This window comes from Pelecanus crispus, chromosome 15, assembly GCF_030463565.1.
Source record: "Pelecanus crispus isolate bPelCri1 chromosome 15, bPelCri1.pri, whole genome shotgun sequence".
In the NCBI taxonomy this organism is placed as follows: Eukaryota; Metazoa; Chordata; class Aves; order Pelecaniformes; family Pelecanidae; genus Pelecanus; species Pelecanus crispus.
Genome location: NC_134657.1, coordinates 7,634,662 through 7,651,486, shown reverse-complemented (window position 1 = coordinate 7,651,486; position 16,825 = coordinate 7,634,662). Strand labels below are relative to the sequence as shown.

At 55.4% G+C, this 16,825-nt stretch overlaps 1 protein-coding gene across 1 annotated transcript; it reads left to right on the top strand.

The window, feature by feature from the left end:
* Positions 1–403: 403 nt before the first annotated feature.
* On the top strand, positions 404–16,519 carry TMEM240 (transmembrane protein 240). The gene is made up of 4 exons (XM_075721703.1): positions 404–460; positions 697–803; positions 12,895–13,103; positions 16,371–16,519. The coding sequence occupies exons 1-4, from the start codon at positions 404–406 to the stop codon at positions 16,517–16,519; spliced, it is 522 nt and encodes a 173-aa protein (XP_075577818.1).
* The last annotated feature ends 306 nt before the right edge of the window (positions 16,520–16,825 follow it).

The following is a 16,825-nucleotide window of genomic DNA, read 5'->3' as shown; positions in this document are numbered from 1 at the left end:
CTGCATGAAGGGCTGTGCTTGTGGCGGTGTGTGCCCGCTCCGGGAGCCGTGGCGCACCTCCCGCGGCTGAAGCCGGGGGGGGGAAGCGGAAAAAAAGGCACAGATTTTTTTTTTTTTTAATTTTTTTTTTAAAATTTTTTTTTTTTTTTTTTTTTTACCTGTCACATTTGTCCTAGAAAAATAAAAAAATAAAACGGGCAGGGCGAGGGAGCCCGAGGCATCCCCGGCGCGGGGGGGAGCGCGGGTGTGTGTGCGGGGGGCTCCCCGCCGCCCCCCGCCGCACCGCAGCCTGCGGGCGCTGAGCGCGATGCGCCCCGGGCTCGGCTCTGCGGAATAACGCGGCCGCCGCTCGCCGTCCGCGGGCTGGGGGCGGACGGACCCGACCGCTGGCAATTCCCTATTGATGTCCATGAATGCAAACACCATGATTTTCATGATCCTGGGCGCCTCTATCGTTATGGTAAGAGATTTTGCTTATCTCCCTCCCCTCCATCCCACCCCCCCCCCCCCCGCACCGTCCCTTAGCCTGTGCACCTCCGTGTGCGTGCGTGTGCGTGTGTGCATGTGTGTGCGCCCCGTTACACACCAAAGCTTATTTTCTTTACGACTGCTCCAGCCTTTGGCAATCAAACTAGAGTCAATGTTTTATTCCATCATCCAGAGTTGACCAGATGCCTTGGTTATGGGCTCTTACAGGCAATAGCTTGCTTGATGGACATGAATGCGTTGTTGGACAGATTTCACAATTACATCTTACCGCATCTGAGAGGGGAAGACCGAGTTTGTCACTGCAACTGTGGAAGGTAAGTTACCTGCGCAAGCTCTCGCTCACCTGTCCCCCCAGCCCCTTCCCACCTCGTCTCATCCGAAGGGCACGGTGAGGTGGTGGCCAGCGGCAGGGTGCTGCTGGCTGGGCTACCATGTTTGCATTCTGGCTGTGTCTCACCTTCCTCAGCAGCTCCTGCATGAACACTGGGGGCTTTTTTTGGTTTGGGTTTTTTTTTTTTTCGGAAGAAGAGTTTTCTGTGGGCCTGGAAGTCCATTTTTTTTCTTTGTGTGCGTGCTTGTGTATTTGCATCTGCGAGCCCCGGGAAAGTGAGTAACTTTCGTTTAAACGCTTGTCGTTTTGCCTTTGTTGTCACCGGGCTGTGGTGTTTCTCAGTGCCTTTGTGGTCTGGGTGTTGCAGTTGGTGGTTGTGTGGCTTAAATGGAATGGGGTTCGGAGAACCCGGAGGATCTGTGTCCAGGGAGGAGTGTTGCTGTCTAGGACAGCGTCACTTTGAGGCTTTGTAATCTTTGCTCGGCTTTTAATTCTCTGTGGCTTTTCTCCTGAGAGTTGTGATGATGCTGGCCGGAGCGCATTGAAGCAGCTGGTCTGTGCTTTTGTGGAGCGTTCAGTAAGCTGAGAGCATCGGGGTGGATTCTACGCCCCGAGTAATGCCTTTGCTGTGTACGAGTTTGACTGGACAAATACCCACCCCTCTCTGTGGCTCTTGGGCACTGCTTAATTCTCCTAAACAACATAGCGCGTCTTGCGTGGAATCGCCCAGGTGCTCGACTTGTAACTGGCCTGTGGCTGCTCTCTGTGTTAGCGCCTGGGGACTGAGTTTTGGGGAGGTGAATTCCCCTCTTCTCGATGGGACTGTTCTCAGGGGGCCTTATCCTGCGCTCCTGGAGGCCTCCTTCCCCTCCCGTGCCTGGTTCCTTGCTGCCTGCTGGAGAGTTTCTTGTCTGGGGAGGGAGTAAAGCAGCATGGGGCTGTGCCAGCTGAAGGCCGTGCTGGGGGAGCCCTCCCCTGCCACATCCAACGTTTAGGTTGAGCTCTACTCCTCTCCGAGCTGCCTCTGGAGCCAGCTGCATCCTGGCTCCCCGGCGTCACGTCCCTTTGGTGTCCCTGGTGTGGAAGCTAAGCTGAAACTGGGATGCGCAGAGCTTAACGAAGGGAAACTGCTTTGCCATTCCGCTCTGCTTCGTTCACCGAAGGCGATCATTACCTTTCTCCCCACCGTTCCGGCTCAGGCTCCTGTGGCAGAAGAGCAAAGGCGGCACAAGCAGCACCTCTGGGGCCAAGTGCAGCCAGGCCCTGGGCGATGCAGCGAGCAGACCCTAAGGCCCTGGCTCCTTGGGCACCTCAGGCACCTCTGTGGAAAGGTCAGCTGGGAAGACTGCGGACAAGAAACGTCCACAGTGCCTTTGACTTTTTTTTTTTTTGGCAGGGATTGGCTTTTTCTTAGGTAATTTTTTGGAGTCGTCTTGATGTTTTTCACTAGTTTAAGAGTTTTCCTCTGCCTCTTCAACCAATTTTTCTTCTTGCTTGTCGCAGCTGTGTTCAGTGGTGGTGAAAATTGGCTGCTGGTAATAGACCTTAACATCGTCTGGAGCGACTGAGGAGCGTCAGGTCTCACTGGCGTTGTTGGCGGAGTGTCCCTTCTGCCCAAGTCTGAGAAGGTGGCGGGGGCATTCCTCTCTCCTCTAACTGTATGTCTGCAGAGATGCTGCTGAGGCAGATAAATTAGCCATGGCACTCTCCCCAGACATAGTTAGGTCATTTCTTAGAAAGTGCACAAAACAGCTTCCAAATTGTCAAGCATGGTTCTGAAAGGAGACAAAAAGCCAAAGTTTACCAGTTGCCTTAGGTATGTAGAAGCAATGGCTCCTGCTAACAGAAATAGCATACCAGGCTCCACGCCTGGGCATGGGCTCTTGTCGTGCGTGAGCATTGGTTTCAACGTGTTCACGCGCTGACGCAGGAGATGCTTGCACAAAGCAATCCTGTGCTATGGCGCTTTGTGCGGCCTCGCGCTAAGGGTTGGTCTGTGATCCTCACCTGCTCTCCGTGAGCTCTGACCTGCTGCCTGAATGCCAGTGCTTTGAGTTCTCTCATTTAAAAGGCAGGTGATGCTGAATGTGCCTTGTCCTTTTTGTCCGAGTGCTCTGAGGGCAGGCCTTCAGTGCACGTAGCGTGAGCCATAAGCAGTTCTGCCTTGCACGAGGCAGGGATGCATCCCGGAGCACGTGGTGAACAGTGGTACCGGGGATTGATAAAGGACTCCTAATTTGCCAGTAACCCAAGGGAGTCCTCGGAGGAGGGAACTGGCTGCAGTTCAGTGTGTTGCAGGGAGGAATGGGGAAAATGAGTAAATGTTGCAGAAATGGAAGGAGGAACTGGGAGAAATGAAGATCAGTGTGCAGTAGGCTGAGCTGCTGCGATTACTGCTTTTCCCTCCTGCCCTAGCCTAGGTTCTAGTGTCAGTCACACCAACTAAGTCATTCAGAAATGTTTTCCTGCCACTCTCCTATCCTGCTGTATCCTTCCTCAGGGTATCAGAGTGGAGCCCTTCCCCAGGAATGGTCTACCATGTCTAAGCACCCCAGGATGGACTGCGAGTCCCTGGCCTTGGGCATCCAGCGCACAGCAGGATGGGCTCGCCAGAAGGAATCAGAAGCTGCGCTGAGGTTATGTCGGCGTGAGGGGCTGGGAAGCGTTGCCTTGGTGGCTGCGGGCAGCGAGGGCTGACTCTGCGCGTGTCCCAGGTGCCAGCTGAAGCCAGGCGCGCCAGGGCATTTGGGGCTCCGTGCTCTGCCCCTCCCAGGCCTCTACGTCCCACCTCATCCCCGCAAGGCTCCAGGGCAAAAGCCCAGACTCAGCCCTTGGCTGTCCCTGCCGCTCCTTGATGCCAGAGTGCCCTTCGCAGCCAGAAGGCTGGGAGGGCTGCAGGCAGCCGGGGCACTTGGCTCCGGGCTTCAGGCCACAGCAGATGTGTGTCATTAGTGCACCTGCAGCCCGAATCTCCACGCCCTCGGCAGTGGGATGGGGGCCTGGCTGTGTTTCCAGCTCCCTCTTCTCGCTTCTTTCTGTCCGCACGTTCTGCTCCCTGGGGAGCCTTGAGTCTCCCTCCGGTGTTGGTCTCTGGTGGGAGGCTGGCGGGCAGCAGTGAGCGTACCCGGGGGTGCCCCAGGCTCTGCCCACGTTTTGGTGGCTCTCGGCTCAGTAGAGTCGCCCGGGTGCATGGCCAGCAGGGCTGACTCTTCTGGCTCTCTCCTCAAAGAGCTCTTTGGGTTGCATGGAGGCTGTGGCGGGGGTCTCTCCTCATGGGCAGCCATGTGTCTTTCCCTGGACTCTGCCTGTTCTCCTCTCCATAGCGAGAAAGTCCCGGGACAAGTGATAGGGAGTGCTAGCTCATGGCACCCTGCCCACTTCTTCCTGGAATGCCCTCTGCCCACCCTTCCCTCACAGAGGGGGCTTCATTTCCTGCAGCTGGGGACTGTACCTTGGGTTTTTTCCCATGTTCCTAAGCTCTCGGTGTGTTAGCAGTGGCCGGGGAGAGTCACTGGTGTCAAGACACTTGGGGAAGGAAACCAGCCCCATCATCAGGCGCTGCTGAGCGCTGGACACTTGGCACTGCTAGGGCTGATCTCCACCCTCGCTGTGCGTATCCCTGTGGGACTGGGGTCACTGGGGCTACTTGAGGCTGAAGCTTTTGCTTGTCGCTTTATGCCAGAAGCACGGTAGCGATTTGTTGAGGCCAGAGTGACCTCGCTATGCTGGGCCCTGGCAGGTGCTTTTCAGGTCTGTGACGTCCGAAGGGAGTTGTGGCCTCTTGCTGGACACAGGAGAACTGAGAGGGTGCTTGTGAAGGCTCTGCTCTGCAAAGTTTTCAGCGAGTGCCTGTGGCTGCAGGGACTGGGACCCCATGGCTGGCTGGCTGCGTGGTGCCGGGAGGTAATGCTCTCAGGAGTTGCACGTGCAAGCTGCCCTTCTCTCCCGCCCCGTGCACAGAAACTGGGGGTCAAGGCAGATGCGTATCTGCGGTCTGTTAAGTGGCAACGTCCACCGAGCCACTCTTTTCAGTCTGAGTGAGCCTGGGCTGGACAGTGCCTTTGCCATAGGAGCCGTCCTGCTCTGGAAGCCGAGACGGATAGTCCTCCGGGCTCTGAGTGGGAGCAGATGTACTCATCTGTGCGGGTGGAATGTCGCTGTTAGGCTGGGCCGGTGCTTTCCCACTCGGCTGCCCTCCTGGCAGCACTAGAGCCGAGGAGGGCGAAGCTGCCAGAACCCCTGAGGCCAGTCAAAGTGCATCTACAGTTGTTCAGCAGGAAAACAGTCCTGCCGGCTGCTCGGGAAGGGGAGCTGGGGTAGCGGTGGTGCATGGAGGGAGAGCAGCAACGGAGAGACAGGGCTGGCCCCGGCACCTGGTGCCGATACTGAGCCTGCGGAGACGTGCCCGGTAGGGCAGGGACTGTTCCTCTCAACATCTGCCTTCTTGCTGGAGGAAGAAGGGGTGACGGCCACATTTACACTCCTGCTGGGTCCTGTTGATGCCATGCAGGAATGTGCCTGCTGGAGCAGATCCCTGGGGGAGCTCGGCACTCTCTGTCCTCAGCATGTGGAAATATTCAGGCTGTCCAGATCGCTGTGTTGGGGCTTGCTTGCATGCAGGCAGCCCAGCCCCTCTGGGCCTACCTCCTTGGGAGGTACCTGTTCGCAGGAGAGAGCAGAGCTGTGGAGGACTGCAGAGGTGTAGCACTGCCCCTGTCCAACCGGCTCTGTCCCAGCCAGTGAAGGATCCTCCCTGGAAGCAGGGAGCTGGCAGCAGATCAGGAGCTGGGTGATGTCATGCAAAGGAAAAACACCAAAGGGCGTCCGTGGAGGCAGGGTGAGTTGGAGAGAACGGATGACCCTGCATGGAGCAAGGACCCGCCAAAACAGCCTGAGGGGCTTGGAAGTTCCCTGCCTGGGAAAGGACGGGGACCTCAGGAGCTCTGGCGTGCATTCTCTTTGCCGCTGACCTTCTGAGTGACCTTGGGTGAGTCTGTCCCTCCCAGGCAAAGTCTCTCCCCGTGAGTGGGATTAGGGAGGACTGAGAGGACCGTCAGCCTTACCTGAATGCCAACGCCCTGCAGCAGAGCTGGGGGCCTGGTCAGCCCTCAAGTCAGCTCTTCCTGCCTGAGGGATGCTTCAGCCCTGCTCTCACTAGGCTCTGATCCAGGAGGGAAAGCCTCAGGGCAGGGCTGTGCTGGACCTCTCCTGAGCGCCTGGTGAGCATGGAGACCCTGCGGTGCAATGGGCTGCTTCCCGGGATGAGTGGCTGGGCACAGGGTGGAAGCATGTGAGGTGGCTGCTAGCTGGGGCTCTGCCCTGGTGCTGGGGTCACCGGCAGCACCAGTGACCAGGGAGGGTGGCCGGTGGTGCTGGAGCAGTGTTGTCCTGTGGCAGCAAGGGTTCGATTAATACTGCTCACGGGGGCCAAATGTTGCCCTCCACACTCAGAGGGTGGACAGGCTGATGCTTGTCCCAGGCTAGCAGCGCTGCTGTCGGGAGGTGCACAGAGAGTACATTTTTGGCTCTCTTTCCTCCTTTTCCAGCCACTCTGGAAAAGTCATTAAACCTTTCTGTCCCCAGATCCTCTGTGGGTGTGCTGGGAGGCTGCGAGCGCTCCTTGCCTGGTGCTGGAGACCACCAGGCCTTTCTTGGGCTTCTGGCGGGGGCTACAGCGTGAAGGGTCCCAGGGCGACGTTTTCACCTGTGTGCCGGTGCCGTCCACGCCGGTCTGCAGACTGGCTTTGCTGGCAATGGCTCTGAGAGGCGCTGGGCTCTTGGGCATGTCTGGGGAGAGGCTGCAAGGTCAGCCAGGGATGCAGACGCCCTTTGCCTCCCTCCGGCTCTGCTCGCGTCCCTCCGTAGGGCACGCCGTGGCTGTGCCTGGGGGCTGGCCAGCATGGCAGGATGAGCCACGTCCCTCCCAGCCCCTGCTGCAGCTGGAGGTGGGGAATGGGTCGGCCCAGCCAGGCTGTAGCAGCCGCGCCGTGAGCCTGGGCGAGGTGACATGGTGGGTGCTAACTGAGCCCGACACCTGCCCAGGAGGGAGCCAAGAACATCAGCCAGCCACCTCCCCAGCGCAGGGGGGGAGCGGGAAGTGTAGAGGCGGTGAGGGGCTCTTTGCATTTAAAACGACAGATCAGTGGCGCTTTTTGAAAGGCTCCCGTGCTGTGCTTTGGCTGCAGCAGCCGGCACACACGCAAGGTCACTGGAAGGGACAATAGCGCTTTGGGCAGCTCTGTAGTGAAACTTCCCAGCCATGCTGGCCAAGGCTCTGCTCCAGCCCGCTGCGCCGCTTGCCCCGGGAGGGAGGAGAGGAGGTCTTCCCCCTTTGTCACGAAGGCTGGGAAAGGGGGCAGGGATGCTACAGCTCAAGCACACGTGAACAGGCAGGAACACTCTGCTCCCTTTGTCCAGCAGCTTCAGTTTCTCACCTGAGCCAGGAGCTGTCTAGCCGGGGACGGACCAGCAAATCCAGTCTCTCGCTTGCTTCAGGAGAGCAGCTGCTGGCAATCGCCAGCCCCTCCTGCTTTCAAGGGTGTTTCTGGCCTGAAGTGTGGTTACATTTCTTTTCCTGCAATTACATCTGCTTCCTGTGGAAGCTCCACCACATCACGGGTGGGCACGGCTGTTGGGTATGGCTGAAAGCGCATGGCACGTGAAGGGAGGTGGTGTCTGATTAACCTCATAGGAATAATTCGGCCTGGATCTGTTGTGACAACTGATACCAGCTTGAACTGCCCAGGAGTTGGCCCCCAGGTTGTTTGGTACATCTTTCTCTAGTAAAGAAACATCGTTGGGACATGGGTTTTACCTTCTGAGGACCGCAGGCACTTTGTGACAGCTCTCTCACAGCTGAGAGTGCTGTGAACCCCAGAGTCCTCACACCCGCGTCGGTCATCCGGCTGCTGGCTAAGGTGCTGCAAGGCTGAAGGAGATGTTTGTCTCTTCTCAAAGGTCTTTGGTTGGTGAAACAGGCAGTGGCCGGAGAGTTACGTCAGCCCCTCGACGGCCACGTTTCTGAAAACAAGGTTTGGCCAAAAGCATTTGCTCCGAGGAGCTGCCCTGCGAGAACCTGCTCCCCAGCACTGCCTGCCCTCCTGGAAGTGCGCTGGCGTGGAGCTGGCGGTGGCTTGCAGCACCCACATTACGCTCAGCTTAGAGGTGGTACGTTCCCTCACCGGATCCAGCCCCCAGAGCCATCCAGGCCACGTTCCAGTTTCCAATTCCCTTGATGTGCGGTGGCGACCCTGGACCTTTGCACGCTATTAATAACGTGCTGTGCTGATGTGCCAGTGTCTCTGAAGTAACATAACTTCAGACGTTACAAGTCCTGTAACATCCCCAAGGACTTGAGCTGCAACAGAAAGCTTCTGGGGGTCTGTCCCTGTTCTCCTCCTCGTTTCAGTGGCACCGCTCAATCCTGTTAAGCCAAAACAAAGCATAAAGATCCCTGCAGCCCAGATCTCCCAACTGTTGCACTAGCAGGAAAAATTCATCTTCCCTAAGCCTTGCTAAACCCTTCCCAGAAAACTCTGCAGAGTGGAAACCTGGCACCGGCATCTCCACTGCATAGAGGTGCTCTGGTAACTCAGGGTTCCCAAAAGTACCTGGAAGGCAGCAGTGCAGGGCCTCAAGTGCTTTCCGGGGGTGCTTTAGTGACAGGAGGCTTTTCTTTTAAGGAAATTTGCACCTGGGATCCAACTTTGCTTTCTGATACTTGGAAAATTAAATTGCCAGATCCAGATAGGTCAAAGTTTTTGCTCTCCGTTGAATTTTGCCTCCCGTGAATCACCTTTGGACTTCTTGGTGGCTTACCGTGCAACAGGACTGACTGCTCTGTCCCCTGGGCATGACTGTCCTGCAGCACTTCTGGCTGTGCAGGCAAAGAGCTGGCACAGGGGTACTGTGAGGACCAAATCCCTCCTCATGGAATCCTGGAAGCCGATGGTCACTTTGTGTGCCCAGCCCCAGCCCACACATGAACAGTGCAAAAGAGTCAAGCAGCCGTCCTTCCCTGGAGCTGCCTCCCTCCGTTGTCTGCCTGAGATGCACCTTATGGCTTAGGGGTATGCGGAGACGTTGGTGCAGTCGCATTAGGGAGGTTGTGTTGAAAATAGTTGTTGCCAACGTCAGCTGCACCCCAGAGCTGGTTATGTTGTCTTTCTGTCTGCCCCACTCCATCCACAGCCTCTAGATCTAAATGACCTACAGACCTACGCATTGTGCTGTGGAGCCTGGAGGAGAGAAGGCTCAGGGGGATCTTCTCAATGTATATAAATACCTGAAGGGAGGGTGTGAAGAGGCAGAGCCAGGCTCTTTGCACTGGTGCCCAGTGACAGGACCAGAGGCAACGGGCGCAAACTGACACACAGGAGGTTCTGCTTCCATCAGGAAGCACTTTTCCACTGTGCGGGTGACTGAATGACGGGATATGTTGCTGAGAGAGGTTGTGGTCTCCCTCCTTGGGGATATTTAAATGCCGTCTGAACGTGGTCCTGGGCAACCGGCTCTGGGGGGCCCTGCTTGAGCAGGGGGTTGGCCCAGATGACCTCCAGAGGTCCTTCCTTTCCAACTTCCACCATTGCGCGATTCTGTGATTTTATGGAAGCTACAGGGCAGAAACAGGGACTTACACCGCTGAGTCTGGACTCTGAAATCACTGCACTTTGGGGACAGTCCCCTGCACGTGGAAAGGGAGCTGCAAGCACAAAAGGAGTGTCAGGCCCTTCCTGCTGCCCCCCTACCGACGGAAGCCAGGAGAGCTGGAGGACATCCCACTGCAGTGTGCAGAGTCAGCCCGAGAGGGACAAGGCGGGGAAGAGGTGACTGTGTCCCTTCCCTCAATGCCCTGCAAGCAGAGAACAAGAGCTGTGAAGAAAGTGGACTGTGTGGTAGGAAAAAAACCCTCTTGTGAAGCATGTGGAGGAGAGTGCCGTGTCCCACGCAGCGCTGGCTGTGCTGCACGTGTGTGTGTGTCTGCACATGTGTGTGTGCACATATGCCAGTGCTGCAGGCACATCCCTGCTCCTGAGTACTGGGGGAAGTTTGGCAGTGGGAGGAGCATGCTCCAGGACTTTCTTCTGGTACAGAGCTGAGACCCTCCATGAAAACCACCTCATGTGTGGAGAGAGGTCTGCACTCACTTCCTAGGAGTGGGTCTGTGCCTGATGCGTGTCTGGGAAGTTTTGCTTCTCTCAACCCCAGAGATGGCTGCGTGTTAGCAATGCTCTGCGTGGGGAGGCTTTAGGGAGCCCTGTGGGTTGTGACACAGTGGTGCAGAGGAGATAGATACCAGCCCCTGCCGAGGCACTCAAGTTCTTGATCATTTCAAGGAGTCTGGGTTTCTGGAGGCGGTTGTGGACTCAGCCCTTAGGCTGTTTCTGTACTGCAAGCAGCAAAAGGGGGTAAGCTAAGGACCTGCCAGGTATCCCTGGCAGTGCCTGGGGAAGCATGGCACATGGGACGTATGCGCGAGGCTTGCCTTTTCCCCATCTGCAAAGCTGCTTGGCTGTGGTCATGAAATTAATGGGAGCACTCCCATCCATGAATAAGAGCTCCCTTTTTTGGGAGCCCTCCCTCACACACCCTCTGCCCCCTAGATTCTCCCTAGCCAAATGAGGGCGGGGAAAAATCTCTGGTTACAAACCAACCAGCAAGAGGAGGCATGAGCATGGCTTGCCCTTAGCCTTTGAGGGCACTTTGAGCTGCCATCAGCGCTGACCTGGATGCATCTCCTTCCTGCTGCTGCCCCAGTCTGGTCCCTGGTACTGGGGCCTTTGCGGAAAGCAAATGGGGAGCAGCAGTAGACAGCAGGAGCGTGGCTGCATGGGCTCCCCACCTGCACAGCCTTTTCCACCCCCCCCCCCGGCCATGGCACCAGGTTGTACACCAGCCCTGCGTGCCTTGATCGGCCGGGAGTTGGTGCCTCTGGTGCCGGTGGCCTCCATTAAGTCATTGCTGAGATTAGGGCTGTTTTCAGTAGGTTCCTTTGAGTGGAGGTTTGTTTGTGTAAATATTTGGACGTTTCTCAGGCATGATTATTGAGCAACCTGCACCTCATGCATATTCAGAGGCCTCCAGCGATTGCCTCCTCTCCTGCATGTGGGAGCAGGGCTGGGTCTATGGCTGTGGGAGGGACGTGAGTGTAGGTGATGCTGGTGGGGGTGGCAGGGGGCAATGCTGGGGAGAACCTGTGCAGCTGTGCCCTGGCCTTGAGCTGGGAGCCCTGGGGATGCCTCTGTGCTGCAGTGCCAGGACTGTTGCCGTGGTCTGATGCATGCAACCTTAGCAGCGCTGGCAGGCACCTGGGGCTGCTGAGCGCACCTCGCTGGGGCTGGCCGGCCATTCCTGGGCTCCCTGGCAGCAGTGACAGCACCTGCCCAGGCCGTGCCTGCCTCTAAATCAGGCAGCGGGAGGAGGCAGGATGGCTAAGCGCAGAGCCTGGGCAGCCTCATGGCTCCTGGCTGCTCTCGGGGAAGGTTAAGAGCCGTTTAAAGCAGCTGCAGAGGCTCCAGAGCAGCTTGCTTCCAGTTTTGCTTTGCATCCCGCATCCCCTGTCATCTGGGATCCTCCTATCCCACATGCTCAGCTCACCTGTCACAGCCGGTCCCCTCCCATTCAGCCCCCACAGACCTGCCTTATTTTTTTCTCCTCTACAAACTCCCTCGCTCCATCCCTGCCATTTTCCTGCTTTTCCCAAGTTAACCAGGGTCTTTCAAGCAGTTCAGCATCATCCCAAACTTGGTCTCCGTCATCTCATTGCACAAATGAACCCAGTCTTCCTTCTGGCATAAGGCATGGGGCCAGCCTCTCCAGAACCCCTGGGAGAGACATAAATCTCTGAGCGCTCCGGAGTCCGTGCGTTCCCTTGAAGGAGACCAGCAGCCTGTGGCACAGCAGCCCTCCCTGCCGCGTGTCGCCATGCCTGTTGGCAGGCAGGGCATCTGCTGCACTTCTGGGCTGCGCTGCTTGGGGACAGCGCTAAGCTGACGGCTTTTTCTGGAGCCTGGCTACAGTGCAAGGTCAGGCCAGGCCTCTGGCCATGTCCCCAGCAAGTGGTGGACGGTGGGATGAGATGGGAGGCAGGGGGCAGGGTGCTGGCAGAGCCTGTACCCAGCAGGGTCTGGCTGGGAGACCTTCCTAAGCCAGAGTGCTGCAGGAGGGAGCTGTGAGATTCAGCTGCAGCTGCAGTTTGCCCCAGGCAGCATTTGGGGCACTAAGGGGAGGCTTGCTGGCTGCTCCTGTGCTGAGATTTCTTGCTATCTGCTACAGGCAGTAATTGCTGCCTGTTCCTTGAGGAGGGTGAGGGAGACCCTGCATCCCAAACCACCCCAAGTCATGTAGTAAGAAAACTTGAGCGTGTCGTAGAACTTGCCTGACTCTTCCAGGAGCGATATGCTGCAGGGTCTCTGCCATCTGCTGTCTGAGGATGAATTCAAGGCGTGCTCTCAAGCACTTCCTCCATGGCTGTAAACACGCTCTCCTCTAACACGTAAAAGACAGGATTCTCATTTCACTCTGAGAGATGGGGCATTGAAAGAGCACACCTCTGGAGAAGCGCCGTGAAGCTGCGAGCGCTGGCAGCGCTGCATACAGAGGGCTGTTCTGGCTCCTGTGAGGCAGTACGTTATGATTGCGCTTGCAGGGCTCCACAGCTGCACGCTCAGGCTGTGTGCACCCGCAGGAGCAAAGTGAACTGACCTCTGCCTGCAAACATGAACGCAGCAGTGCCCTTTACATCTCTGGGGGGTGACCACGCCGCTCATGCTGTCCTTAATATTATCTTCCATTTTACAAATGACAACTTAGGCACAGAGAGCCTGTGTCAGGAACGCGTCGCGAGTTCCAGGCGTGGGTTCAGGTTTCTGTACTTTTCTACCTCGCTCTCTGCCAATTCCTCTGCTGACATAAACACAAAAAGCCAAGACGGCACTTCTGCTCCCAGGGATGTTGGTAGAAACTCAAAGGAATGGCGTTAAACCAGCCCCTGGCCGCAAGAGCAGGCGCTGGCTGGAAGCCGTACTCTGCTCTTCTCCACTGATGCTTTTCCCTGTTTCTGTTCCCTGCAACAGGCACCATGTCCATTACGTTATTCCGTATGACGGGGATCAGTCAGTGGTGGACTCCTCGGAGAATTACTTTGTGACTGACAATGTAACCAAGCAAGAGATTGATCTGATGCTGGGACTTTTGCTGGGCTTTTGTATAAGCTGGTTTCTGGTGTGGATGGACGGGGTTCTCCATTATGCAGTGCGAGCCTGGAGAACCAGCCGACGGTATGGTAAGTGCAGCCCCACGGGCTCCCTCCTCTTTCCTCAAACCCCAATTTCCTCTGAGGCTGGTGGCGAGGGAGGAGGTCAACAGCCTTTGTTCCGCGTGGATTTGGCACTGGCCTGACCAGCCATATCCCAGCCCTCTTTAGACAAGCAGAGGTGTTTACGTGGAAATAGCCAGCCAAGGATCCTCGCCTTGAGGGCTCTGCTTTGGGAAGGGTAAAGCACATGTTGGTGCAAAGGGGTGTTTGATGGAAAGCAACATGTTTACCCGTAGGCAGGCTGGCAGATGGTGGTTGTATGTCTGCACATGTGGGCAGAATATTTTCAGGCCAGACAAAACTTCCCTGAAATCTGGATTTTTTTTTTTTCTTTTCTGTGCATATAATTTGCAGCCAGGCACATGCTTATGGAGCGCAGCCTCTTGTTGTTTGTGTAAGCTTGTGACAATGTGATGACAATGACAGACATTTTTGTGTTGTGTCAGGGACGCATCGGCTGAGGTTCCCCCATCCTCGTTGCTGTTCCAGATGTGTCAGGTTTTTTTCCGCAGTGACATCAGCCCCACAGGGAAAAGTCTTAGCCGTGCGAGTTAGTCTTTGGACCAGTTAGCTTAGCACCCTGAACTAACATCCTGAGACTGACCCACAGACACTGAAAGAGTCTTCAGAGGCCCCCTCTGCCTCTCTTTGCTCTCCCAGCATGGAAATCCCGTGGACTTCAATTGTTGGAGGGGAAAAAAAGACAGAAAAACTATTAGAATAGTGAATGACTTGAAATTCTGTAACAGTGTTCCTACAAATCTCAGTCTCTCTAACTCCAACTGATGGTGTCTGTTAAATTACAGCTCGGAGGAAAAGGAGAGCGAGCAAGAGAAAGATTTATCTGTAAAACTATAAGAAATTCTAATTAGGGAAGTGGACTATCTCTTTCTAAAAACTCAGATCAAAATGATATTAATTTCTCATTAGTCTTCCCAAATCCCCAGCAGCCTGCTCGAGCAGTTCCTGAATCAGGACTCTCTGGAGGCTGTGGTGCTGTCATTTCCCAAGCAGAAGCTAACTGTCAGAGTTTCCAGTGAGGTGGACGGTACGGAGCCAATCTGGAGGCCGTGACACCTGGTTTTGATCAGAGCACCTGGGGCTCTGGTCTCCTCAGTGCCCATGAAGGCAGCAGGGCTGGCAGGAGTGACCCTTGGGAGGGAGAGCCGCGATGTTGCTCTCCAGAGCTGTCGCCTTTCGTTACGGAGCAGTGAGCTACGGGCATGGTATCGCCATCCAACCTACCTTCTTGTGAACGGGCGCTGCGCAGGTTTTTAATTTTAGAAATTAAGGGTAATGCTAGTAATCAGTCTAGTATGTAAGCTGAGCAATCTTTCTTCTTTCATTTTTTTTCTCCCTGTGTGTGCATATTCTAAGGCTTTAGGCAGGCGCCGGCCAATGGTGCAACATACCGTACAGACAGAGCTTTTCAGAAAATGAATGCAGTATTACTTTGCGCCCAGCTTTTCCTTCCCTTAGCAACCCCATCGGCAGTGCCCCTTTCACAGTGCAGAAGGCTGACACCCCTCTGGCCTGAGACTCTGTCTCAGTGCTGGCTCAGCGGTGTCGCACCAGCCCCATGGGACCGGGCTGCTCCTAAACCAGGTCGGTTGTTCCCCAGCTGTGCGCTCGCACGGTTCCCGGCTCTGTTAACAACCCCGTGTCCTCACAATCAAAGGTGTGGTAGAAGAGACCCTGGAAGCCCTCGTCATCTAATCTATAGGTGAGGTTCTCAGTGTCTCCTGTGCAATGGGACACGATAAAGTAAAGGTTTTTACGTGCCTTGAACTGTTCTGCCCAAAGAGAAAACAGTGCGCTTGTGTGCTATGCGGAGTACACGCCACTAAAGACGGGCTGAAAAATCACTGGGGAATTTGGAGCAAAATAATGAACGTTGAAATTGTAGGTATTTCCTCTTCATTCAAATCAGCTATGCAAACCTAGTCATTTCAAAGGCAGTAAGCAGAACAGATACCTATTTCTTTGTTGAATGAGTACCTAAGGTAAAATTTCCTTCTAAAGAAAGAAATGGTGCCTGTGACCATGGGAGAGGGGGTAGGGGTAATCCAAAATACTGTGCTGGTCCAGAACGTAGAGCCCTCCCTGAAACACGAGTGCCACTTAGCAGTGACTCAATGTCACATTGTGGCCTGATCAGCTTAAATTTTGGTCTATTAGAAAAACCTATAGCTCCTTCCTGATGGAAGAGATTTCTTAAAATAGAAAACATTCTGTAGAAACTCAGACATCAGCTTGCGCTTCATAGTAACCGCAGTGCTGGTCAGAGCAGTCACATGCTGGTTGCAATAGTTCAACTTTATACGATCTGGCATTCTCTGGGCATTTCAAACTCTCCTTTGTGGGGTCGGGCTGTGTGTATTTCTGCGTGGAAGGACCCAACGCTCTCATGAAGCTGAATGGCAGCTGAAGCATTGCTACAGGGAAAGGTTCATGGGCTGAGAGCTGAAACACCGGATGAAAAAAAATGCTGCTGCCCAGCCTGCACTGGCTGTGGGGCAGAAAGTGGCTCGTGCTGACGGTGCGTGAAATCGGCCAATATTTCAGAAGGCAGAAGAGCCCGGATTGAGCTGGGATGATACGTATGCAGCAGCAGCGTGCTGCTGTTCCCCTGGCAGCTTGGTCCCCGGAGCAGCTCCCTGCTAACTACAGAGATGAGCAGAGATGAGTATGAGGTTACCGCCTTGGCTGAAGCTTGCCCACACTGTTAGCCCGACATGCGGAGTGTGAATAAGGCACGAGGAGGGCTGGAGGATAGGGCTCATCGCAAGGAGGTGGTTCCTACAAAGAGTAGAAAGCTGGAGTTTGACTCTTAAAACTCCCACCCTCACTGTTGTGATGGGCCAGCACAGCCCGTCCGTACCTCGGTCGAGACAAGCTGTTCCTATAGCCGGCACATCCGAGGGGTGTTCCGCTGTCCGCTCAGGGTCGTGTCTGAGCGGTGGGTACCAGCTGGTTCTGTTCAGGGCACAGGTTCTTGCGAGTCTGGGAGAGGAGTGGGCAGTGCTGTGGCTACAGCCAAGGCATGAAGTCTGGCTGGGGAACCAGTGGGGTGTGAAGGGAAGCTCCCAGCGTAGCCTTGCCAAGGCCATACCTAGTGCCTGAGTTCGGTGGGGCAGGCCAGGATCGGGGCTAGGCAAGGCAGGAGAACATGGGTCTCACCACTCCTGTAATATCCTGTAATATCTCATCTTCCTTCTCCTTTCTGCCTTCCAGACAATTCCTGGTCATGGATTCCAAAGTTTTGTAACTTAAAGGAGTTCAGAAAACGTCATCACAGGCAGTACGAGGAGGCGACTGGGAACATGGTGCACATCAAACAGAAGCTGTACCATAACGGGCACCCTAGCCCACGGCACCTCTGAGGAATGCCTTCCCCTCCAGAGACTGCAGTGAGGTTTTAAAAAGGACTTTGCTCTTCTTCCAGGGGAACAGCTACTAGCCAGCTGAGGACACAATTTTACTTATCCATCCTGTGTGTCCCTGTGGCACACCACGATGCACAACTAAGCCAGTCCTGGATGCTACGCAGCCAAGACATTGCACTGTGTTCCACATTTTATTGTCAGACTTGTGTATATATGTAAAAAGCCAACAAACAAAAAAGAAAAGAGATTTGCATTATACTTTCAGCCCCCTTTTCCTAGCATTCACGGCTGTCCTGCACATCC